This window comes from Acipenser ruthenus, chromosome 12 (genome assembly GCF_902713425.1).
Source record: "Acipenser ruthenus chromosome 12, fAciRut3.2 maternal haplotype, whole genome shotgun sequence".
Taxonomy (NCBI): Eukaryota; Metazoa; Chordata; class Actinopteri; order Acipenseriformes; family Acipenseridae; genus Acipenser; species Acipenser ruthenus.
In genome coordinates this window covers 9,100,138-9,126,059 of record NC_081200.1, presented here as the reverse complement: position 1 = coordinate 9,126,059, position 25,922 = coordinate 9,100,138, and the positions used below count along the sequence as shown (strand labels likewise).

The 25,922-nt window shown below is 37.7% G+C and overlaps 2 protein-coding genes across 2 annotated transcripts in view; one reads left to right on the top strand and one right to left on the bottom strand.

Moving 5' to 3' along the window:
• The window catches only part of col4a4 (collagen, type IV, alpha 4), a 70,315-nt gene extending 66,589 nt beyond the window's left edge, over positions 1-3,726 (bottom strand). Inside the window, exons 1-2 of the mRNA XM_059034204.1 lie at positions 3,620-3,726; positions 394-560 (exon numbers count right to left, since the gene is read on the bottom strand). Of these exons, the coding sequence (XP_058890187.1) occupies positions 394-449 (56 nt within the window). The 5' untranslated portion in view covers positions 450-560; positions 3,620-3,726. The remainder of the gene's footprint in view (positions 1-393; positions 561-3,619) is intronic.
• Positions 3,727-3,785: 59 nt separating this feature from the next.
• Positions 3,786-25,922, top strand: part of LOC117417044 (collagen alpha-3(IV) chain-like) — a 51,222-nt gene continuing 29,085 nt past the window's right edge. The window contains exons 1-3 of the mRNA XM_034028725.3: positions 3,786-4,028; positions 25,038-25,094; positions 25,575-25,664. Coding sequence (XP_033884616.3) covers positions 3,948-4,028; positions 25,038-25,094; positions 25,575-25,664 — 228 coding nt within the window. The 5' untranslated portion in view covers positions 3,786-3,947. The remainder of the gene's footprint in view (positions 4,029-25,037; positions 25,095-25,574; positions 25,665-25,922) is intronic.

Below are 25,922 nucleotides of genomic sequence, written 5' to 3'. Positions count from 1 at the left end.
AGATGTGTGTTGTTATGTGTCCCGCGGCACCCCCGACCCCCTCCCCCGTTTATAACGCTCTTTAGTTATAACGCTCATGTTGTGTGTCCCCCGAGACCCGCGTTATAGCGAGGGATCACTGTATATAAAACAAATTACATTATTTCATAAAGTCATGCATTATAAAAGTCAGAACTTGAAAGATGCACACCTCAGGGTCTCTTTTAATGATTTAATGAGAGATGCAGAGATAAGTCTGTGTGTCTTTCTAATGCTAATTGCATTGATCAAATCAGGATACCAGGGAACTTGATTGAAAAATGCATTAATCATTAGGGTAAAAATATATTTTAAAGAAAGTATCAGATGTGGATTTGTGTGTGGAGGCAGGACAGAAATATGATTTTAACGTACCAGACAAAAATGTTAAATGTCCTATCCCATCCAGTAAAGGGCCTTGTCAACGCCATTCACGATGTAATGTTTCCAGATGACACGAAAAGTGTTCCCAGTCTGTATTTTTCAAATATTGTATCTCCTCTCTCCTTCATGAATCTTGTTCTTCTTCCTTATCACTGGTTCTGTAAAAACACAGAAACATGCATGTTTATTCAGGGTATCAGTGGGACCAGGCAAATTAAAATCAAGGTTAAGCCTCTACCTTCGTTTCAAAATGTGCTTTAGTGGAACTACTGTACAATATTTGGGTGTCATGGGCATCACAACTTGAAACATGAATTCCCACAATAAATACACATTTAAAGTACTGCCACCAAAAAATCCTCATTATACTACAGTGTTTTGCTATTCTCTAAATATTGTTGAGAGAAATAGGGGCAAGGAAACCCTCTCTTTTCTACTGTCAATCCGGGATTCATTCATAAGTAAAAAGGTTACACAAACTGGCACCAAATTGTTTGCCACAGTAAAGCATAATATGAGTCTAAGAAGACAAACAGGACTGGAATTCATTTGCGTGAAGGATGTTCACCTACTGTAGCGGTACAGTTTATGACCAATGTGTGGTGTACAAATATAGATAGATAGATAGATAGATAGATAGATAGATAGATAGATAATGTAGGGCACAGTATAACTAAACAAGAAGAACCAAACCATCTTGTGCCCATCCACGGCAATAACATATAACCCATTATACAGGTGAATTACATCATCAAATATCAACTCACAGAACATAGCTGGAAGCCATGGAATCAAATTCCAAGGAAATCTAAAAATAAAACTGCAGAGAAAATGAAATTCGAAATGTTTATGGACATCCGATTTGACTGTAATCAGTGCATTCCATAGGCGTAATCAGACACACGCATTTGAACAGTCTATGTGGTCCCCCATGAGCCACACATGGGATCCGTAGGTGGTCATCAAAGCATTGAATGGTGTTCACAGTGAAACAGGTGGCACCCTGTACAATTAAATTATATTTGTGTGGCAAAATAATTATAGAAATGTGTTATACTTAGACTTGCTACTATACGTTTTTTTTATTTTTTTGCCAAATCGACGATTAATATCGTTGTTTATTTTACATAGAATTTACCAGTTTTTTCGATCTTTATTTTTCAATTAAAGAAGAGAATGGGTGAAATCGACCTCGATGCTTTTTATGCCATTGAAAAATGTCTCATTTAGTGAAACACCTTCATCATATTCAACATGCAACAAAACCATGGTTACCAACATTCTAACTGAAATAACATTTGATCACAGCTGAGCTATACTTATAAAAATGGTCTCAAATAAACCATGGTAAACGCAGCATATAAAAGTGTATTACACAGACCTTTATAGCATAAATTTATGAGTAAAAATAATATGCACAGAACAAAACATTAGATAGCTGAACAGAACTAACTTGCACTTATTAACCCGCGATAATTCTGGTTGCTCTTCTTTGCACTCTTTCTAGAGCAGCAATATCCTTTTTGTAACGAGGTGACCAGAACTGAACACAATATTGTAGATGAGGTCTTACTAATGCATTGTAAAGTTTTAACATTACTTCCCTTGATTTAAATTCAACACTTTTCACAATATAATTTAATTCACAAAAATGATAATATCTTATTAAAAACCACAAAAGATAAAATTCTGATATTTTCAGCTTTTGTTCTCCACACCTCCATGAAATGTACAGTGTTAAGTTTGGAATTACTATTTTAAAAAATTACACAAGGTATGTTTACTAATAACTGACATCAATCATATAATTCATGTCTCTAAAATATGTAAGCAAAGATTAATAATACTTTTCTCTGGATTGAGTACAACATGTTTCTATAATTATTTTGCCATAAAAAAATTATATATATATATATATATATATATATATATATATATATATATATATATATATATATATATAATTTAATTGTACAGGGTGCAGCCTGTCTCCTTGTGAACACCATTAAATTGGTTGATGATCACCTACAGACCCCATGTGTGGCTCATGGGGGACCACAGTCCAGGGCTTCTCAAACTCGGTCCTGGGGACCCCCTGTGTCTGCTGGTTTTCATTCCAACCCAGCTCTCAATTAGAAGGCTGTGTGATCCAGTGGTTAAAGAAAAGGGCTTGTAACCAGGAGGTCCCCGGTTCAAATCCCAGCTCAGCCACTGACTCATTGTGTGACCCTGAGCAAGTCACTTAACCTCCTTGTGCTCCGTCTTTCGGGTGAGACGTAATTGTAAGTGACTGCAGCTGATGCATAGTTCACACACCCTAGTCTCTGTAAGTCGCCTTGGATAAAGGCGTCCGCTAAATAAACAAATAATAATAATACTTAACTATACCCTTAATTGAACTAATAATTTGCTTAATTAGACCTGTTTACTCGTTTTCAGCTCAAACAGTTGCAGTTCAAGTTACTTATCAAATGTTATAGCTAACTTGAAATATGCAACTGTTCAGAGCTGAAACATAAAAAGGTCTAATTAAGCAAATCATCAGTTCAAGTAAGGGTATAGTTAAGTAATTGAGAGCGCGGTTGGAATGAGCAGCCACAGGGGTACTCAGGACCGACCTTGAGAAACCCTGACATAGACTATTCAAATGCGTCTGATGTGTCTTGATTACTCATGGAATGCACTGTACATGTCCAATCTGCTCTACCGATTTACATTCTAAAGCGAAATCAAATAAAACAGAAAAAGCAGTGTACTCAATTATAGTGCATGATGTGAGGTTAGTATGGTTTGATATACCGTACAGTGTATAATGACATTTAATAAGTTACATGTTTGGCACTACTATGTTTGTACAAATAGTCAATGGCTACTAAAACAGACAATCCCCAACACCAGCCACATCAACGCTCAATAATTTTGATACCAAAAACGCAGAAAAACATACACCCATAATGACAGTGCTTGTTCCAAATGTGAGCTGTACTACGAGTACTTTCACGCAGTCAAAAAAAAAACCTGCTTAAATAAGCATGTGCATACAGTATGTAATTCAAAATAACACTCTCTGCAGCTATACTTTCATTAATCTCCAGCCAAGCTCTACACTGCATAGTTACAGCGCCAATAAAGAGCAGGTTCAGATGGAACGTACAGTAATTATGATTCACAGAACATAAAAGCATAAAAAGAAACAGCCACAACAAGTTAGTCTCACCTGCAGTAATCGTGTTCTTGTTACATTTGCATTATTCCAAGAAACTAACTAAGCTCCATTTCAACCTACACCATCATCAATTTCAGTACTTAGCATGAATGGGGCGGAGAATGGGCGTAAACACGCACACGAATTCCTAGAGGTATTGGTTAAAACGGTGGCTGAGAATGCGACAGAATCAGAGCAAATAATAAAAGCAATTGTACAAATACATCCGTAATTTTTCTCTACAATTTATTTTCATTTGACAATTGTGTTATTTTATTGGTGTCTTACTGTTTGAATGCAGCAGTGTTAATTACAACAGTCTGAACGTGGAAAGGTTCAAATGAGCTGCTTACCACAACCTACCCTTTTATTGTGGGTGCTGCTATTCTGTTCAGGTTTGCAAAAAGCTACGGCGGAGTTTGTAAGTATAACATTTTTGCTTCTCCTTTTTAACTTCCATGCATTCAAATGCGAAAGGACATTATAATTTATTTTTGTACCTTGTCAAATACAGTAGAGATGCACAAATTAGTGACTCAGCTGTTGTTTATCGTCCACATTTATGTCGGATTTTGAAAAGTAGACAGGATTATATCAGTGCATGGTTTTTGACACATTGGGAGACCATTGGGAGAATGTTTTTGACACATTGCAACTTGACTATTTACTAGTGTCAAACGTGGTATGCTTGCCCGGCATGCACAAATGATAATATATCCATTATGTTTGAAACACTAAGGTGGCATAAAAGTGACATGCAGAGAAGATGTTTACCGTAGTGGATAGGTTGTCTCCCGCTGAAGTGCTCCAATGAATGGATACTGTAGTAGGTGTGGTATGATTGACTGATGTGACCTCAACTTCATAATAGAGTACCTTAATGATTGCGTGCCAAAATACAGTATAGGCACCAACTAAATGGGCTGTAGCACACGAGTTCAGTGATTAAAAAGGTCATCAAAATATATCTGATTGTTTGATCTGAATTGATTGGGCGTGGATATGTTGTTTCTTTGGTGAATGCACATTTGTGGCATATTATTATTATTATTATTATTATTATTATTATTATTATTATTATTATTATTATTATTATTATTATCCAAAAACATGTTCATACAAAAAGGAACTTGCAAGCCAACAGGTGGCAGTTTTAAAAAGTGCAATTGAAGTACAGTTAAACTGTCCTGATGAAAGTGTTATCATGTGTACTCATTCCATTCCATTTCTAATTGGCAGGGATTTAATTGATGGTATACATTAGTATTGTTAAATGCATGGTTTCCCTTATTTGTTTTTATGGGAAATCAAATCTGAATTTGTGTTTGTGGTGAAATAATGTTGTGTGACACCAGGATTTGTAAAGCGATCAGTGGCTAAATGGAACATTCACTGCGTTCGAGAATATGGAACAGGTTTCCTCTCTGAAGCCTGGTCTCCCAAATAGCTACTGATACTGGGTATCCGGTCAGCTGTTATCCTGTTACTCTCTATGTCTGCACAGTGTGTGTAGGGATATGGCCTCTTCTGTCTACACAATTTGTGCTTTCATGGTCTTTTTTACTAAAAAATACCCATTGTGCTACCCCTTTTCATGTAACCTCCAGTCATATCCCAGAAACTTACATACTTCATACTGCCCATTTATCAAACAATACTCATTTCTTTCACATATCCAGTTTCCATCATTTCTATAAACCATCCAGTCAGAGATTATATTCCCTGTTGTGTCCTCAGCTGGTGAAGGCACAACCGCATAGTGATGGCAGGCAAGCAGGTCAGTGGAATCGAGCAGTAAAATTAACTATGCTGGCTTACCTTGGTATTAAATTGATTCCACCTCCTGTTTATTCACATTAAACAAAGCCAATGTTAATGCATTGTATTCTCTTTTGAGACAACTGTAAAAGCTGGGAGCATTTCTGTACAGCAATGTATGCTTTTATTGAGGAGCTTTGACACTCATTAGCTGTAAGCTCTGAACATATTATGAAGAACTAACGTGTCATAAAGCAAACGGGATGCAGGTTATGTTTTGCACGTGTTATTTCTTTTTTAAAGCTGTTATCACCACAAGAAATCTGGTCAAAGCATGTCAAGTCATGCCAGAAATGTCCTTCATTTTTGGGTACCTGTAGCATACAAGGTATTTGTAAGTAGTAAGTGTAAAAGTACTGTAAGCAGCACATGTTTTAATAAAGCATGCCACTTTTGGCTTAGTAAGTCTTGTGATCACTCATTATTACATGCTGCTGATTTATAAAAAGATTTTATAAGAACATATTTATAATATATTCTCCTTATCAAACACAGTCACTCTAGCCCAATTCATGATAACTACGGAATGGCCTTTGAAAAAAAGGAATAATAAAAGAATAACAGAACATTCTTCTTCTTCTTCTTCTTCTTCTTCTTCTTCTTCTTCTCATTGTTATTGCTAAACTCTGCCATGCTGGTTACCATCTACTACATGGAGCATACTGTCCTTCACTTAACATACATTCAACAATTATGTATTTCAAAGCAACAACAAAAAATTGTTGTTGAAAGAAATCATACAATTGTTTAGCTTGGCTTCTGCATCTGACTGATTTTCAAGCAAATTGTTTTTCAGTCAATTAGAAATATTCGCTGTGACTGCCAAATAGTTTTCACATATTTTCACTCCTTCATGTAATAAATACAGCATCACAGTATATAAACAATATTGGATAGGGAATCATCAATCACCACTTTTTTTCATAATAAATTGTGAGCTAAGAAATAAAGGTCCATATTTAAGTGTAAACTACAGTCTTTAATTAACTCCTGTTTTTTGAAAGGAGAAAAATTCATGTAAATGTTACAAAATAAGAAACAAGCACCTTGAGGGTAGATTGAGAGATCTTGGATTATATTACTTGGTTGTGTGGTTCTAGTTTTATAAAATTAACAAACATTTTACCTCTCTCAAATATAGGAGTTAATTAAAGACTGGAGTAAACGCTTTGAAAATATGGCACATCAGGCAGGATTTTCAAAAAACAATGTTATTGTATCGAACTCGCCCTTTAGTAGCAAGTGATTTTCAAACAATTTGTTAATAAAATCAATCTCTTAATGCTCTGAAACTGAGTCGATGAGGTTGTTAATGAACGCATTTCTCGTTAAAAAGCTTCATTGTCGCAGGCCAAGTACATCACTTCCTATCTCAACGACTAGATAAGGGAAACTCATTCATTAAAATACATGTTAATGAGGTCAAGAAAAATGAATGGAAGCATAATTTGCTGTTATGGAACCTACTAGCGTACAGGAAGACGGCTCTCCCACCAGCGAGCAGCAGCCACATGGAAATCAAAAATAATGATAAATATCTATTTTGTGTATAATTTGTAAACTTAATTTGAAATTGTGCATTTTGTCATGCAGAATTGACATTTCTTTAAAATATTTCACGCTGATTTACGATTGTCTGGCATATGGGTAGAAATCAGATGCCATGGATAAAAAAAGATGATAATCATAATAATAATAATAATAATAATAATAATAATTAAACCCCATTAATAATTTCCACTCACTCTTTTAATGCACATTTTGCAATCTTTTTTTTTTTAAAGTGAAAAAATACCTTTTTTTTGGATGGAGAGGTAAGCCATCTATGTATATTGGTTGGAATTTATTTTCTTATGCTGACATCTACTTTTGTATGTATTTTAGTATGTGCCATTTGTGTTTGTAGTTATTATACATGTATACCATGTATGTAACACATCATTTATATATATATATATATATATATATATATATATATATATATATATATATATATATATATATATATATATATATATATATATAGTACTGTGCAAAAGTTTTAGGCAGGTGTGAAAAAATTCTGTAAAGTAAGAATGCTTTCAAAAATAGACATGTTAATAGTTATATTTATCAATTAACAAAATGCAAAGTGAGTGAACAGAAGAAAAGTCTACATCAAATCAATATTTGGTGTGACCACCCTTTGCCTTCAAAACAGCATCAATTCTTCTAGGTACACTTGCACACAGTTTTTGAAGGAACTCGGCAGGTAGGTTGGCCCAAACATCTTGGAGAACTAACCACAGTTCTTCTGTGGATTTAGGCAGCCTCAGTTGCTTCTCTCTCTTCATGTAATCCCAGACAGACTCGATGATGTTGAGATCAGGGCTCTGTGGGGGGCATACCATCACTTCCAGGACTCCTTGTTCTTCTTTACGCTGAAGATAGTTCTTAATGACTTTCGCTGTATGTTTGGGGTCGTTGTCATGCTGCAGAATAAATTTGGGGCCAATCAGATGCCTCCCTGATGGTATTGCATGATGGATAAGTATCTGCCTGTACTTCTCAGCATTGAGGAGACCATTAATTCTGACCAAATCCCCAACTCCATTTGCAGAAATGCAGCCCCAAACTTGCAAGGAACCTCCACCATGCTTCACTGTTGCCTGCAGACACTCATTCGTGTACCGCTCTCCAGCCCTTCGGCGAAAAAAATGCCTTCTGCTACAGCCAAATATTTCAAATTTTGACTCCTCAGTCCAGAGCACCTGCTGCCATTTTTCTGCACCCCAGTTCCTGTGTTTTCATGCATAGTTGAGTCGCTTGGCCTTGTTTCCACGTCGGAGGTATGGCTTTTTGGCCCCAAGTCTTCCATGAAGGCCACTTCTGACCAGACTTCTCCAGACAGTAGATGGGTGTACCAGGGTCCCACTGTTTTCTGCCAATTCTGAGCTGATGGCACTGCTGGACATCTTCTGATTGCGAAGGGAAGTAAGCATGATGTGTCTTTCATCTGCTGCAGTAAGTTTCCTTGGCCGACCACTGCGTCTACGGTCCTCAACGTTGCCCATTTCTTTGTGCTTCTTCAAAAGAGCTTGGACAGCACATCTGGAAACCCCTGTCTGCCTTGAAATTTCTGCCTGGGAGAGACCTTGCTGATGCAGTATAAATACCTTGTGTCTTGTTGCTGTGCTCAGTCTTGCCATGGTGTATGACTTTTGACAGTAAACTGTCTTCAGCAACCTCACCTTGTTAGCTGAGTTTGGCTGTTCCTCACCCAGTTTTATTCCTCCTACACAGCTGTTTCTGTTTCAGTTAATGATTGTGTTTCAACCTACATATTGAATTGATGATCATTAGCACCTGTTTGGTATAATTCGTTAATCATACACCTGACTATATGCCTACAAAATCCCTGACTTTGTGCAAGTGTACCTAGAAGAATTGATGCTGTTTTGAAGGCAAAGGGTGGTCACACCAAATATTGATTTGATGTAGATTTTTCTTCTGTTCACTCACTTTGCATTTTGTTAATTGATAAATATAAACTATTAACATGTCTATTTTTGAAAGCATTCTTACTTTACAGCATTTTTTCACACCTGCCTAAAACTTTTGCACAGTACTGTGTATATATATATATATAAATTTTATAACGGAGCAAGGGCTCTGAATGTAAATAGTTTGGGTGATGTTTGTGTTTTGATGGTGGTTGGCAGGGACGGGATTAATTCCTCTCCCTGCCAAAAACATGTGAGAAGTGAGAATGTGGCTGTTCCCAAACAAGGTAATTGGTGTTAATTGGGAACAGCCACATACTATAAAAAGAGAGCTCCCAGTTCCATTAAGGGGGAGATCACCAGGGAGCTGGTTTAAGAAGAGTTTGGCTGTGGAAAAAAAAAAAATAATAAAAAAAAAAGAAAAATAAAAGGTAAACTGTTTGTTGGCAGGTAAACGGTTTAGCTGTCCTGTGTGTTAGTCAGGGAAGTTAAAGTGAAGTCAGGCTCTACGTTTCAGCTAGCCTTTTGTTTTGTTTATTTGTTTTGTGTTATAAAAATTAAAGTGTGCAGCAGTGCTTCAAATCAAAGTTCTGTGTCTGGGTCTGTGTTTTAAGGGGCAAACGAGCAGACGACAGAGGCAACATTACAATATATATATATATATATATATATATATATATATATATATATATATAAAATTAAGCTTTTAAAATTACGATTGAACTCCCTACCCAATACACAATATATTTATAATTAATCGTTTGTTGAATTCCTTTGATCTTGTATTTTCTCTGGTACTCTTTGCTCGCCTCTGCGATAAATAAACTCAATATGATTAGAAGTAGCCACTGAACACTTACAGTATTATAAGAACGTTTTATATGCATACAAATGTGTGAAGGTGAAAGTGTATATTGTACATAAAGTGTGGGGGGAGTCTGACAACATCAATCAATATTTATTTTATATAGCGCCTTTCATAGTGGACCACCATCACAAAGCGCTTTACAAGATAGTGAGGAACAATGCATGATACATTAAATACAGTGAAATACAGGGCATAATACATTAAATACAAACAGTAAAAAGCAATGCAAATACATTAAATACAGGCATAATACATTAAATACAAGGCTAGGATGTGAATTCTAAACATTGTGGAAGCGTGTGTGTGGCAGGCTGGCTCGCAGTGGTGACGTCACGGACCAGGAAGTACAGAAACCAAAACAATGGATGGGCGGGTGAAGCTGAGTGCAACGGCACTCAGCTGGATTTATTAATAAACAAAACAAAAATAAAAGATTTAAACAAACAACAAAACAAAAAGGCGCTTTGGCCAAACAGATAAACAGCAACAAGTATATTAAATATAGCAATTGTTTTTGCTCGCTCTCCCGTGTTCTCCCGTACTCTCCTCTGTACACTCTACCCCGAGTGCAGAGAGCTGCAGGTTTATATACTCTGGCCGAGGGGTTAACTAGCTGTTAATTATCTTATTACCCCTCGGCCAGTCTGCACGCGTTTGGTAAGGATGCATGACTGTCAGCTAGTTAAATAATCAGTAGCTGATCAGTCATGCATCCTCACGAGGTTTCTAAATATAAATAATAAAAAACAATAACAAAATACGCGGCGCTTTTATCCGCGCCGCAAACAAATACAAATAATAATAAATAAATACATAGGGGCGGGACACTCCGCCACAGTGTGTCATACAGAATCATACGAATAAGATGGAGTGAAAAACCTGAAATAACAATTTAGTCAACAGCTAATAACAGATATCAGGCTTAAAGAGCACTGAAAGCAAGAGAGAACAAGTGGGTCTTGAGAGTTGATTTGAAGCGAGCGACTGTGGGAGCTACAAGCACTAAAGCTGGGAGAGAGTTCCAGAGAGTCGGGGCCACGAAGCTAAAAGAGCGCTCTCCGAGTGTGGTGCATTTTTGCTTGGGTATAACAAGCAAGCCAGAGTCAGAGAACCTCAACTTGAGTGCAGGGACATAGAGGGTCAGCAGGTTGGAGAGATACTCTGGACCTGTGTCATGAAGTGCCTTATAGGCAAGCAGGAGAATTTTGAAAGTAATCCTGAACTTAACAGGTAGCCAGTGCAGCTGGGCAGGACAGGTTGTAATGTGATCATGTTTTTTACATCTGGTAAGGATCCTAGCAGCTGCATTTTGAACCAGCTGCAATCGGTTTATGGTGCGTGACGGAAGACCACCATAAAGAGTGTTGCAGTAGTCGAGTCGAGAGGAGATAAATGCTTGACAGAGTATCTGCATCCGGGAGGGAAAGGTAGGGACAGACCTTTGAGATGTTTCGGAGGTGGTAGAAGGAGAATTTGACTTCAGAGGAGATTTGGGCATCAAAGGAGAGGTTATCCAGAAGTACACCAAGACTTCGTACAGTGGGGGAAGGAAGAATATTGAGATTCTTGAATTGAGTTTTCGATCCTACTAGAAGTTGTTCAGATTTGTTAGTGTTTAGGCAAAATCCATGTCAATGGTCTCAATCACATTCCTAGTGGATCTATGTGTCCTTGTACGCCTGTTCTTCGTTCTTGTGTGGATTAGACACAGGTATTAAAAGCCAAGAACGCATTGCAAATCTGCAATCACCTAAGGAAACTTTATTGTAATATCTAACATGCTGTTTTTATTATTTATTCTTAGATTTGTATTTGTATAATTCAAATAAAATCTACAGTGGAGGTCAGCTGTCATATAATGTACGTATCCAGAGTTCAGAGAGGCTACAGTTACATTGATCAATTCTTGGTAGTAACATTACACTGGGTGCAATACAACAAGCGTTCCGTAAGGTTACAACTGGTTAAACAAGTGAATAAATCTAAGTATAGAAAAGGCTAAAATATTTTCATAACTACAAATATTGAATTATCCAGGTAGTCTGTAAGAAATTAACCCTGGTCCAGGCTGTACACTCTCTCTCTGTATTGTCAGCATCACAGAAGCGGTCTGTTAAATTTCTGTTTCAAGGTGAGTTATATACTCTTTTGTTAATTAAACCCCTCCTTTTCGAAGTGCAAATTAATTCCTGATAAATTATGGCAATTTATCGGAGAATGTTGTCTTAGAGCTCTGGCAATGGGAGTCATGCATGCAATAGATTAGAAAAATATAACGTCATCAATTGTCCCACTTGACATACCATGAAATGGTTGGATTCCCATCACTAATGGAGGTGACACGGTCATTAGCCAAAATGAACCGTAAATATAAATGTACGCTGAATAATACTCGTAATATATTAAGTAAAACATTCTTCTAGAAGTAATTAACTGAAAGTGTGTATTTAGTTGATGTTTCCTTTTTTTTTTTTTTTTAAACCTACAGTGGGTACTCTCTCTCCCAAAAGTAAACTTTATTGGATTAAGTGCATCACCTCTTTTGAACTAGGGCTTCGTAACTGATTTATAATTTGGAGAGTTGCCCATTAGAAACAAAACCTCTAATTTGAAGTGGATTGATATACAATACAGATGCTGCAATTATCTCAGTATCTGAATACACAGTTGTGGCAAAGTGGCTGCTGATTATAAACAGGTGCAGAGGTGATGCAGTGCAGGAATAATCACAGACATTGTAATCCGGTTTGGAAAGATTTATTTTGTTTTATAATCCGGGTCTTTTGACCAAATAATAAGGTACGGTAATACACAGCAATATGTAAACCACGGAGTACAGAAAACAGGGATTGCAGCCCTAAATAATAAAGACACGTTATCTGCCCCACAATAATACTTGCCACGATCACCCGTCCCGGTGCGTGCAGTAGTGCTCGTAGTGGGTGATAACAATTTATTATAGTTTGTGACAGTTTTAGTGCAATGGTGATCCGGTTTTGTGCTGGCCCAAGGCGACAGATCCGAATTCGTGTTTATCCGTCTAGTGATATACAAAAACACAGACAGTTACTATACAGACACGAATAAACAAACAAAACACTCACAAATATTTTTCAGTAAGCTTTCTCTGCGTCTCACTGCGTCTCCTGGCCCCTTTATGCTATCATGCCTGCAGCTGCTACCTCGTTTACCTTCCGGGTCAATATGTTCCTGCAACGGTGTCTCGCCTTCTTCCAGGCTGACCGACTTCCCGACCCAGGAAATGAACTGTTAGGCCAACCTGTCCAAAGCCTTTCCCTTTCGCTACTTAGCGCCCTCACAGGTCGGGAGGGAGATTTACAACCAGAACTCATTGTATTTCTGTCACAACAGTCTACTACAAAGACCCATGATTTCTAATTCATATGCAGTAGATAACAGTTAAACTATAGTGTAAAGCTCACAGAAAGAAACGAAGCTTGTGTTTTTACATTAAAGTTGTGTTAATGGTTCATAAACAAAACATCTATTCTAGAAGAAAAGAAATTCTAATAGAAAATTACCCATGGTTTAAATAACTCCTAAAAAGCAGATACTTATCACATCAAGTGCATGATATGACATGTGCGTAAATGAGATATATTATAGCAGCCTTAAGGTGCAGAAAAGAAGGTATTGTTTTGAATATTTTCTTTTCACTAGCAGCCAGTCCTTGTTTATTTTTCAGGTATGCAGCCATTCTTAAATAGGTTTGGAGCTGGATTGTACAGTCATGAAATATCCCACTGCGGTTCTGTTTTGCACTGCATGTCTTTGCCATTTATTTATTTATTTGTTAGTAGATGCCCTTATCCAGGGCGACTTACAATTGTTACAAGATATATATTTAAATACAATTACATTATTTTTTTAAACATTATTTTTACATGCAATTACCCATTTATACAGTTGGGTTTTTACTGGAGCAATCTAGGTAAAATACCTTGCTCCAGGGTACAGCAGCAGTGTCCCCCCCCTGGGATTGAACCCACAACCCTCTGGTCAAGAGTCCAGAGCTCTAACCACTACTCTACACTGCTGCCCTATGCCATGGCTAATCCGTTCAGTCACTTTTCTAGGCCTACTGTATGATACAAATTGGCAAATAATAATAATACTACATTCAGCAGTGGGAGGCTGGTATTCCCATTCTTTTTAAATATATCAGAATAATGTTTAAAACAGTGGGGCACTACACCTTTAATTGTTGGTTTCTTCCCATGTGAACTTGCCATATTGAATTCACCGTTGAATTCACATTGTATAAATCTCCTGGAATATGTAAAAACTCATTCTATTCCAGCCTGGGTCACTTCATGTTTACTTTGCTTGATGCGCATTAGGCTTTCTTTTTGTTGGTTCTCCTTATTGCTTATCTCATTATGTCACTACAGTGCAACCTTTGTGTTGGCAATAGTGGTTTACAGAGGGTCTGTGTCATGCCTTCTCTGATGCTATTAAAATGATTGGGAACACAGTTTTAATTAAGCCAAATGAACTGCTTTGTTCAAGCAGCGTGAACTTATTAGCATTACCCCAGTGGAGGGAGTGTTTCTTTTTTCGCAGTATTAAGTCGATTAAAGAATTCTGATTTGGCAGGAACAGTAAGTGCTAAGTGCAGGGATAACTTACAGTGACCCAAAGTTGGATTTATTTCTCATTCATTGAATCCTATGAAAATCTGATATAGTTGGTACTGTAGTTATCTTGGTTCTGGTCAATATAAAATGAAAGAATCTGTAAAGTGAAACTCCATTTGAAAAATAGTCTTATAGGCTGTGAAGCAAATGAGTGTTTAATTATTAACACTTAACATTTTGAAAGGTGAAAATTACATGACAAAACTGAAATGACAAGGGCTATGGGATGTGCATACAATTTAAATCCACATTTCCATCTGCCAGGGGATTTGACTTGAAAGCAATTTGATATCAGACTTGTTCATCTCCATCAGCAGATCAAGATCAAATCTATTTCAATTGGGACTAAGTAAGCCCTGCCATCACTATTACTGGCTAGCAGAATTTGATTTTGCCACAGAGATGATAGTGGAAGTTATCTTGTGGCCATCTGAAGGAGGGGGGCTTTCAGTCATGAATTGGAGGAGACGTGATTGAACTAGCTATTGGAGAGGGCGGGGCTTAGGGTACTTTAGGGGGATGTGACGTCGTAATCGGTTACTTTGTTGTGGTTAATGGGAGGAAACGAGAACTGTTACAACGTGAGTGAAGTCTTGTTTGTGTACTAATTGTGCGTTTTTGTGGGTAGTCCTCCCTTTTAATTCCCCAGGTCACAGTGGTATAGCTGCAGATGGAACAGTGTAGGCTCACAAGATTAGCCAGACACAAATATTTTCTAGATGGTTGATAAAAGATTGTGGAAGAAGATTTGTGGCATTTATTTAGGAAAATACCACTACCTTGTTGTAAATATATGTATCTTATATATTAATAAAAAATAGATAAAAAATACCGTATCTAATGTAAAAGAATAAAGATGAATGCAGTGCTTAGTATGAGAATTAAGGCTGCTAGACGCCAGACACGTTGTGACAAGCGGAAATGGCCAGCGACGCGACCAAAATGAATAGAACCTATATCAGAGATGGGGGAAAAAATAATACTTGCCGTGGAAAAATACCCAGAGCTTTATGACAAGGACCATCGGATTTATAAAGATACAAAGATTAAATATATGGGAGTTTTTTTGGAAGGCACTGGATAAGCCCACTGTGTATGATTTCTTGCTATATATATTGAAATACCGTCATAGAAGACCCTCATAATTTCCACATCATGTTGTCTAATATGTACCAGTCTTGATCATCGTTTTGTCAATAGCAATTTTTTTCCCACCATATTCTAAGTGCTGTAAAGTAGATTACAAATCCCTCCATTGCGTTTGGATTTTTGGTTTTTATTAGAAATTACTCCTGAGCTGTCAGGTGAAGTTTTTAACCCTAGGGTACCACAAATCTAAGATATCTTTGATTTATTGTTTTGGCATATACTGTGACTATTTAACCATGGGAAATAAGTCATGGATAGTCATGGATGCTATAATAGTAATAGTAATAGTTACTGTTTATTTGTTTATTTAGCAGACGCCTTTATCCAAGGCAACTTACAGAGATTAGGGTGTGTGGACTATGCATCAGCTGGAGAGTCACTTACAACTACGTCTCACCCGAAAGACAGAGCACAAGGAGGTTAAGTGACTTGCTCAGGGTCACACAATGAGTCAGTGGGTGAGGTGGGATTTGAACCGGGGACCTCCTGGTTACAAGCCCTTTTCTTTAACCACTGGACCACACAGCCTCCTACTGTTTTGGGATTGCATCGCATTTCATGTATTCTAATATAACTATCATTTACAACAATACTCATGTGATGGTGTGATGCTTGCTTAAAGGAATACACTGTGTTTGCGTTTCTTTATTGGCTCAGAGAATCATGTACTCACTCACAAGACATGTTTAGTCTAGAAAAAGATGCAGACGTGTGATTTCTTTAAGAGATCATTCCAGTTAGTGGATTAAGGAGACAGCCTTTCATAAGAATCTGAAACTGTTTTCAGAATTTGTATGGGTGATGATAAAATACAGTTTCACATAAAATACATTTAAAAAGAAATATTATCTGCTGGCATTACCTGGCAGAAAAATGAATGCAGCCAAAGGCATAACAAAAGACATCTAGCGGGTTATTCACAATGCATGCAACCTTGAACAGTAGTTCTTATTTTGTTACTTTCAACTAAAACCCAGCAAACATGAAGACACATGTTTCCAGTAGACACATTGACATTCTTACATGGAGTTGGGCTTTTATATATTTATAAAATTATATTATATATTTACAGTCAGTCTGTGTACATGCCACTGAAATGATCACTTTTATTAGCAGTTCAGACCTTGCCATTCTGGCTGAAAGTTACTACAGTATCTTGCATAGCCAAATGCTCAACAAAGGAAACATGGAAACAGTCAGTGTACACACAAAGAAGCAGCATTTCTGGAAGCATGTTTCTTTGTGCACACTGGGCTGCTGTTTTAGTTTATAGGTTACAAAGCCCAGCTGGCATAGAAAGCATCAAGCTTCAAATAATGTGCACTCTGCTTGTACCCAGTGAGGTCGTGAGGTTTGTAATCTTTGTTTGATTTGTAATTCAAAATACCTGTCTGCATTTGAAGCAGGATGTATGGGTTTTTTTTTTCTGGATCTAGTAAGTTATGGGCCGTTGCTAGTGTTGTAATTATGTGTGTCTACTAGCAGCTACCTGATTAAAATGTGAGCTATGTTGTAGTCCACAAGACTGCCTTCCTAGAACACCTGGAAGTCCTGCTAAGTCTGGGTCATTCTCAGACAGAAAGACACCTCCTTATTATCATCAACCAGCTGGAAATACATTGAAGTATTACCACAGGTATTAAGGATAGTACAATATATTGAAATAAATATTTTGTATGACTTCTTCTGAGTTCTGATGGATTTAACACACACAGCTGTAGGTGGGCGATTCCAATACAGCACTTTGTGATGGTATCTGCTTACTATACAAACTCAACATAGCATGATGATGCTGTGCAAATAGGAACCAGTTTATCAGATATCATTTGCCTTTCAGGAAAAATTCATTTTTTGGAAGTTGTTTTTTAAAAGTATAGTTCCCTATACAGTTTTATAAAATGTCATGGACAAACTAGACGATCTGATTGATTCTTAGCGATCACAGTTCAGGTCTAAATTTGTAATCAAAGTGAATGTTGTGAGGCGTATGGCCATACTGCTACTGCACACCCTGACCCTGTCTTTGCTTAATTAACTTACAAATATCAGCTCTATTTTCTGTATGATTGTATCAGTATACAAAAAGACTATCCACCTTTTAAATTTCATTGAGTTGCTGAATGTTAAATTTGATAAATAATGTACCATTTTCCCAATCTGTGACACTTTTATTGTTTGTCTAATTGTACCTTATTGGGTGATATGTACGTGTCTTAGACATTTTTGCATGTTTCTACTCTTTGCATTTTTCACGTCTCAATCACGCATTGTTTATCTGACCCTACCGTGCCTTACATCAGTTTAAAGGATTTTTAATGGCCTTTCTATATATAAAGCGTTTTACTTTTTTTGGACCCTTGTCGCGCCCCCCTGTTGAGAACCACTTGGTAAATGTGATGGACTAGCCACCACAACACCTCACACCAGATGCCCATGCACAGTTCACCCTGAGTTGCCATGATCACAAGTTCTTGAAGACCCTGATCAACACGAACCAAAGACCGCTAAGCAACAAGCTTGGCCTCCCCCCACCAAACCAACAGTCAAAGCTGCAACAACAGCAGAAAACACCAGTGGAGGTCCGAAGTAAACCCCTGATGCTCTCAACATCGATATACATTGCAACTCTTGAATGTGTCAGACTTTTGCACAGCAGTGTATACATTTCTATAAATTATTCATGTAAACACTGTTTAAGTTTATACAACAGGTACTGGCATTCATATATCAAATTGCTTAGCTTTGCTCTCACCATAGCCTTGGCTGCAGCCACAGTAAACCCAGCCAACATAGCCTATGGGATAGTTAGTCACAATATAATTAGTTAAGAGGATTACAGAAATACAGAAGTTACATGATTAAAAGCACAACCTTTTGTTTGACGTCACATGGGAATAAAACTTTTTCACTGGCACAGGTACAGTAGATTTGTTTTAAATGGTAATTACTGTGTCATTTTCAAAGAGCATCATGGAATACTGCATTCTTTGACAGTAAAGCTGTTCTTAAACAGCTTCTCCTGTTGTCAGGAATGCGTATGTATTATTTCTACAAGTAGTACCTTTTGAAAATAACCTCAAATTAAACAAGCTGTCCCCTCCTTTCTTGTCTTACCCGCACACACTGTACTGAATTTTCACCCCAAATTAATGCATGTTTGACACAACATCTACTTAAACAAACATGCTTCCATTATACATGTGCAATGTTACTGATGCATGCAATAAATAGTTTTGAGATACAGGTTTGTAGAGACATACTGGTAGCAACAGCATTGTACTACTTTTCCACACCCCTTTTTCAGAAGTGGCGGCTTGCTTTGGCCAGTGAGACGAAAAAACTGGAATACATTTTCTATATTTGTGATGGTTCATTTTTCAACACTGATGGTGGTGTTGGCTTTACACTGACATTGTACAGTATGTGAGGCACAAAGTTTGCTACAAACATAAACCTGCACTGGTATGCAATGTAAACATTCAGTAAAAGCACACTTGTCAAATTAACTTACATTAGGTTTAGGGTAAGTAAGCAAAGATTTCTGAGGGCCTTTTGCATTTTACAGGCAAGGCATCCAGAACCTAGGGATGAAATTGTGTCCACAGAACATTTACTGAATTGTCTTCTCTAGCCCCCTCTTGTGGTCACTGTTAGATTGCTGTATGTAAATGAACCCACAATATGCACAGGATACTGCTTTATTGTTTTGTTAGTATGGTGTCCGTTTCAGGACATCCTCAGACATCACCCTTTCTGGAGTCAAGTATCAGGCAACCCCCACTCAAGTCTCATGCATCAATAACTTCCTCTATCACCCCTCCTCGAGTCAATCGTCAGACATCAGACCTCACCCCTCCTCGAGTCAATCGTCAGACATCAGACCTCACCCCTCCTCGAGTCAATCGTCAGACATCAGACCTCACCCCTCCTCGAGTCAATCGTCAGACATCAGACCTCACCCCTCCTTGAGTCAGTCGCCAGACATCAGACCTCACCCCTCCTCGAGTCAATCGTCAGACATCAGACCTCACCCCTCCTCGTGTCAGTCGCCAGACATCAGACCTCACCTCTCCTCGAGTCAATCGTCAGACATCAGACCTCACCCTTCCTCGAGTCAATCGTCAGACATCAGACCTCACCCCTCCTCGAGTCAATCGTCAGACATCAGACCTCACCCCTCCTCGAGTCAATCGTCAGACATCAGACCTCACCCCTCCTCGAGTCAATCGTCAGACATCAGACCTCACCCCTCCTCGAGTCAGTCGTCAGACATCAGACCTCACCCCTCCTTGAGTCAGTCGCCAGACATCAGACCTCACCCCTCCTCGAGTCAATCGTCAGACATCAGACCTCACCCCTCCTTGAGTCAGTCGCCAGACATCAGACCTCACCCTTCTTCGAGTCAATCGTCAGACATCAGACCTCACCCCTCCTCGAGTCAATCGTCAGACATCAGACCTCACCCCTCCTCGAGTCAGTCGTCAGACATCAGACCTCACCCCTCCTCCTGTCAGGCATCAGGTATCAGTCCTCCGAGTTTTTTGTTTTTGTTTCGGGGAGAGTGAGGGGTTGGATGGAGTCGTCTGAATCACCCAATCAAACAAGCAAAAAAACTTTCGGTGCTTCCATTGGATGACACAGATGTCAATGTAGCTGCTGATTGGTGCATGCGTTTTACCTTTATTTACCATTTAATATCTACATTTGAAGCATTTTAAAAAAAACTTTAAAAGTTACAATGTGCAATTTCATTATTTGAATTTGTTCAGATTTAAATAAACAGTTTCAATGTATTTTTTTTATTTAATTTCATTTTGTTATGTGAAGTGCTTTGAGATGTTTTACATGAAAAGCGTTATATCAAAATTAATCAGTTGATTGATTTGATAACTCCGTCATTAATCGTTTTTTGATTTTCAACCTTTAAAGACACGATTGATTTTCCATGTATAGATAGAATAAAAAACTTGGATGATCATAACATGGGACCTAAACAGCACCAAAATAAATATTTTATTAACACAAAATAAAATAATCGAATCTACTATTACGATTAAGTAATTATTTATTAACATGATTTGTGATCTTTTACGCATTTTATAGTGTTTGTAAATTCAGTCTTTTGAGATTGTATTTAGATTAATAGAATCGGGAAGATTTGAAGTTATATAACTTTAAAACATACGTTTTTAGTTTCTACATTAAACAAGTTATGCATTGAACATGTATTGTAAATATGTTTCCATCTGGCATGAAATACAATGCGTACAGTCTGTGGTATGGCAAGGGCCTCCCCCTCTGAAGTGCTAGACTTGAATTACAGCTGTTGCGGTGTGCATGGAGATCCTGAATGTGATAGATAGCCTTCACTTGCATTAGCCCATTTCTTGGAACCAGTAGACAGAACATACCTACATTTTTTACATTTTTTTATTGCACGTTAGCTGGCACAAAGCATTAGAAATCAGTGATTATATCAATCAAATGCATTCATTCAAATTGACACCAAGGGAATTACTCAAGAAAACACCCAGTACTTTATTATAGTACTTTTTCATAACATGTATGGGAATTGTTAATCATCAATGTAACAGAGGATACATGTAAATAGTACTATACGCGTACATTTTTTGTTTTGTTTTTATTAATGAAATTTGGATTGTACCACTGACTCTGATAGGGGTGTCTCTGACTGACTCTGTTTTTGCATTCATGGGTTTTGTTTTTTTGTAAAAAGGTTGACAACTTCTGGTTGTTTGGATAAAATAGGTAAAAATGCAAATGTCTGGTCTGCAATGAATCAATCCATTCAGTCCATTGCAGATGTAAAAATGCCAACTTAATTCCAGTCATGCTAATTGCCTAACGTAATACTGTATACCACTAACAAACAAATGCTTCAAACTTGAAGTTAGCAGTAAGTGTCTCATAACCTGTGTGTGTATTTTGTGTAAAAAGTATAAGTGTAATCTATCCTTTATTTTGTTATGTATGGAGACAAGGAGATTAGAAATAAGATTGTAGGTTATAGATTTTAATAATGTGATCATATTACTGCATTTTGTTTGCAATGAAACAAATTCTCAAATGATTTACATTCCATACACAAGTATGAGCACTGAAGCTGTGTTTTAATACTGAAGGAAATGAGGAGATTATGAACAGACTTGTGAATCTAATGGCATATCATATAGACATAAAAGTAAAAGAATATGCACAGACACACTAAAGCCTATCTCCCTCTCCGCTACCCGTGTTTTCCAGTACTGCTGATAAACACATAAGAGGAATGAAAACCAAAGCACTTAACCTTTAAGGATGAGCATTTTCACCCTTATATACAGGTCCATAAAGAATGTTGTTTTTAACAAAAAAGCATTAGTGCATTTTACATAGGTGTAGTAGATGTATCATCAGATCAAGGGTTTAGTAAGGGGAGGATTATCTCGGTATTTATGTTTGTACTTATTATTTAAAAATACATTTGTTGGGGTCCTTGAGTGGCTCATCGTTAAAACGCTGCCACTGGGAGCGCAGGGTGTGTCACACAGCGGACTCCTTCTCCTGGATCACACAACAGCGAACCCTAATGGCCAGACACCAAACACATTCAGAGTGGCTAAAAAGCAGGGCTGATCTCTGCTCTGGGTTGCTCGGACGCTCACACGCCCTCAGAATGTCTGTGCTATGTCACTGAGGAGAGAAAAAAAAACATAATTGGACATTCCAAATTGGGGGGGGGGGGGGATAAATAAAAATAATAATTGGTCACTCTATTCATTCATGGAATACCAGTACTCTATGATGTAATGGTGTACTCCTTATTAACTGGTCACTTGTCAGGTTCTCATTTCTGAAATTGCGCATGTATTTATTATACAAATCAAAAAGGCAGTGTTTTAAACGTGTGCACTAGTATTGTCCGAACGGCTTCAAACTCTGCTGCTCTGGAGCAGAACAATGGCTGGAGGCCATGGCACCAATTCCCTGAAATGCGTTTCTGGTCTGAACGCATTAATGACACCTTTTAACACACAAAAATCAAAACTGACATTTAATAGGACTGTGTGCTCTGTAATCTTTCTTGGCAGAACCAGCAGCTCATGATATATGTCTAGACATTAAAGTAAGCCTTATCTTCCAAGTGTGGTGCGTACACAGTAAGAACCTGGCAGAGGTACTGTAGAGCCAAACTGAAATATTATTCCTTTAGGGGGAATGAAGGTTTATTTAAAAAAAACAAAAACATACAGCACAACACTTTAATCTGAAATATGCTGTTTCAAATCTGCTTTGAAATTTGAAAACTTTTGTCCGCACAAATATGAATAGTTTTGTCAAGGATTAATATTGATACTGTAATTTTTATATCTGGTCCTGGATAGTTACATGTTATTATGCTACCAAGTTATAATCAAATGCCTTTTCTTGAGAAAATGTGTGTTCTCATGTGGTGCGTGACCCAGTGAGCAGTATATTCCCAGAGAAGCACTAACACGCATGTTAATAGAAGGCTGCAGACTAGAGACTTAGCTTCACTGTTTAAGAGTGTGAAATTATTGCGCTAACAAGTGGTAAGAAAATGTATTTAAAGTCCTGGTCAGCGTTCCTTTAACAGAACACTATTAGTGCAATCTTAAGGTTTTTACTCACAGCTGTCATTATCTTCACTCCTGTGAGAGTTGCATGGAGGAAAGGCTATTTGGATAAGATAGGAAGGAGCTTGTATTTTATAAACAGTGACTGTGGACACTACATGCATGACTGAAAGGCACTGAAGAACATTTTACGTCACTGTCTGCCCCCGGGTTGATTACACTGTATGATGAAGCTCAAGTACCAGACTACACGCATCTCTGATTCCTGGAGAGATTTTGAGGCACTGGGTTACATACCTCAAACAAACCCAAACAACGGAAATCAGTGATAGTTCTGTCTCTGACCTGTGCAGACAATACCACTCATTAGACTGCGGAACAATGCTTTAACAAGGAACGTTTTTGTTACTATGCAAAAAAAACCCACTAGATTTAAAACTTGATTTGGTATTATCTTAAATTCCAGTGAGGTCTGACCGACTTCTCGAAGCTTGATAGGTGTTCTGGGGCATGCTAGATTACCAATCTTTAACACAGTGTGGTGTAGTTCTGCATTTTAGTCATTCCAAAAATGTTTAACGTTGTAGAATGTATTCTAATACAGCATGTACTTTTCATTTTGTATAGTCTGGCTGCAATAACGATTTGATTTGCTGCATTCCCAAAATATTTTATTCCTTTGTCAAGTGGCTTACACAGTTAAGCTTATGACGTTTCGGCAGGGTTTATAACCTTAAGTAGCAGTTGTTCAATAAAGGATTTAGATTTATTTTTTTATATGTTGTTTGCCGAACATTTAACAGTGCTCCCCCTTTATAGCCCTTAATACAGTGGAACAGGCAGTAGAGTCATGGCTCCCATTTGCCCCACAATGCCATTACACTAACACTAGTAGTCTTGTTATAAGGTGGAACACAAATAGCACTGTCTCCTAACTATGGCTCCCGACTACAACGTTATAAAAGGGGAGCACTGTATAAGATTTTAGCAGATCTTATGAAAAGGAATTATAAAATGAATAAACCATTTTATCTGGGAAGAGAATTAAAGGTGCCATTTATTTGGATTATCATATCTAAATAAAAAAGCACATTATAATTGTATTTGAATATAAAGTACATGTAGTTTTCTTCTTTGTCACATCCTAATGTGTACATCCTATGGTGCTTGAGTTGGGTTGTTTTCAAGCCACTTTAAGCTGATCACATGGGATGAACTTGTATAGAGGTGGAGCAGCAGGGTTAGGGACATGTTGTAAGAGTCACCTGAGTTTGCTATGCCCTTAGTGTTGAACCCAGTACCTGAGTGTGCTATGCCCTTAGTGTTGAATCCAGTACCTGAGTTTGCTATGCTCTTAGTGCTGAACCCAGTACCTGAGTTTGCTATACCCTTAGTGCTGAACACAGTACCTGAGTTTGCTATACCCTTAGTTCTGAACCCAGTACCTGAGTTTGCTATACCCTTAGTGCTGAACCCAGTAACTGAGTAACACAACAGGCCAGTGCAGAACTTTTCTATAACCTGAAGGTAACGGCCATTTTGTGTTTTAACTGATTTCACTGATATAATTGACTCAAATTTGAAAATCAATGTAAACCATGTGTGTTCTCAAGGATTCATTATTTTTCCTCAAAGTAGTAAATGATTTTGTGTAACGCCTGGCTTGCTTGCTAGGAAGTTCGTTGAAAAAGCAGTTTCCACAACAAATATCCACCTCAGAGGTTACACACAAGATGTTGGTTGGAATATGTTCTCCTGCTGTCTGCCTCTCAGTGCAAGATCGGGGTTCGCGCTTGGGGTTTGTACACAGGACTGATGAAAAGATTGTGTCTGACTCGGAATCTTGTTGCGTTTCAGGGCTGTGCGTGCGCGGGAAAATCTGGATGTCGCTGCGATGGAATAAAAGGTGACAAGGTGAGAAAGATAACATTTGTTTTTACTGTGTTCTGCCACTAGATAACACATTTTGAGACAGCTGTAAATGTTTTTCACACTCCTCACAGAAAGTTCATATTCTACACCTGCTGTCAAGGATGCATTTCAACTTTTACAACAAGCAGCTCAACCCCATGAGTGATAAGCCTTTATATATATATTTATTTCTGTCTGCTATTGTATGACTTGGAAAAAGATTGTTGACAAAAGTCCTGAGACTCCACTCTCCTGAAATAATCCATACATTTAGGTCCCCTTCCAACCGTGAGCACCATCGATGCCTTTATTAAAAATGTTTCCTTTTAAAAATGTACTGACGGTATGCAATTGCATCTTAAAGAACAATATCTAAGTTCACATGTTTCTTTATTGGTCTGCATGTCTGTACCCCTGTTTATAACGTTTTTATGATCACAGATTATGGTATTTGATTAGAACTGTGTGTTGTTTCCACTGTAGGGTGAGAAAGGGTTCCCTGGGCCTGTGGGACCTAGTGGACTGATGGGTTTCCCTGGTCAAGAAGGTCCTCCCGGAAATGCAGGTCCACAGGTGGTATTATTAATATTTCACGCAATGTACAGCTACAATCTACACCCTATGTTGTTAGTTTATTGCTGTGAGAGCTTGCATGAGAACTACTATATTTATAAGTTTAAATGGCTTAGCAGGTCATTTATCTACCAGTTAAGGACCGACGCATGTTTCATTAACGCTCAGTAAAATCAGGATCCAGACTCAGTCAAACATTTATAATAATACTTTTCATACCAGGTATTTAGATATAAATATTAAGATTACCTTGAGTAT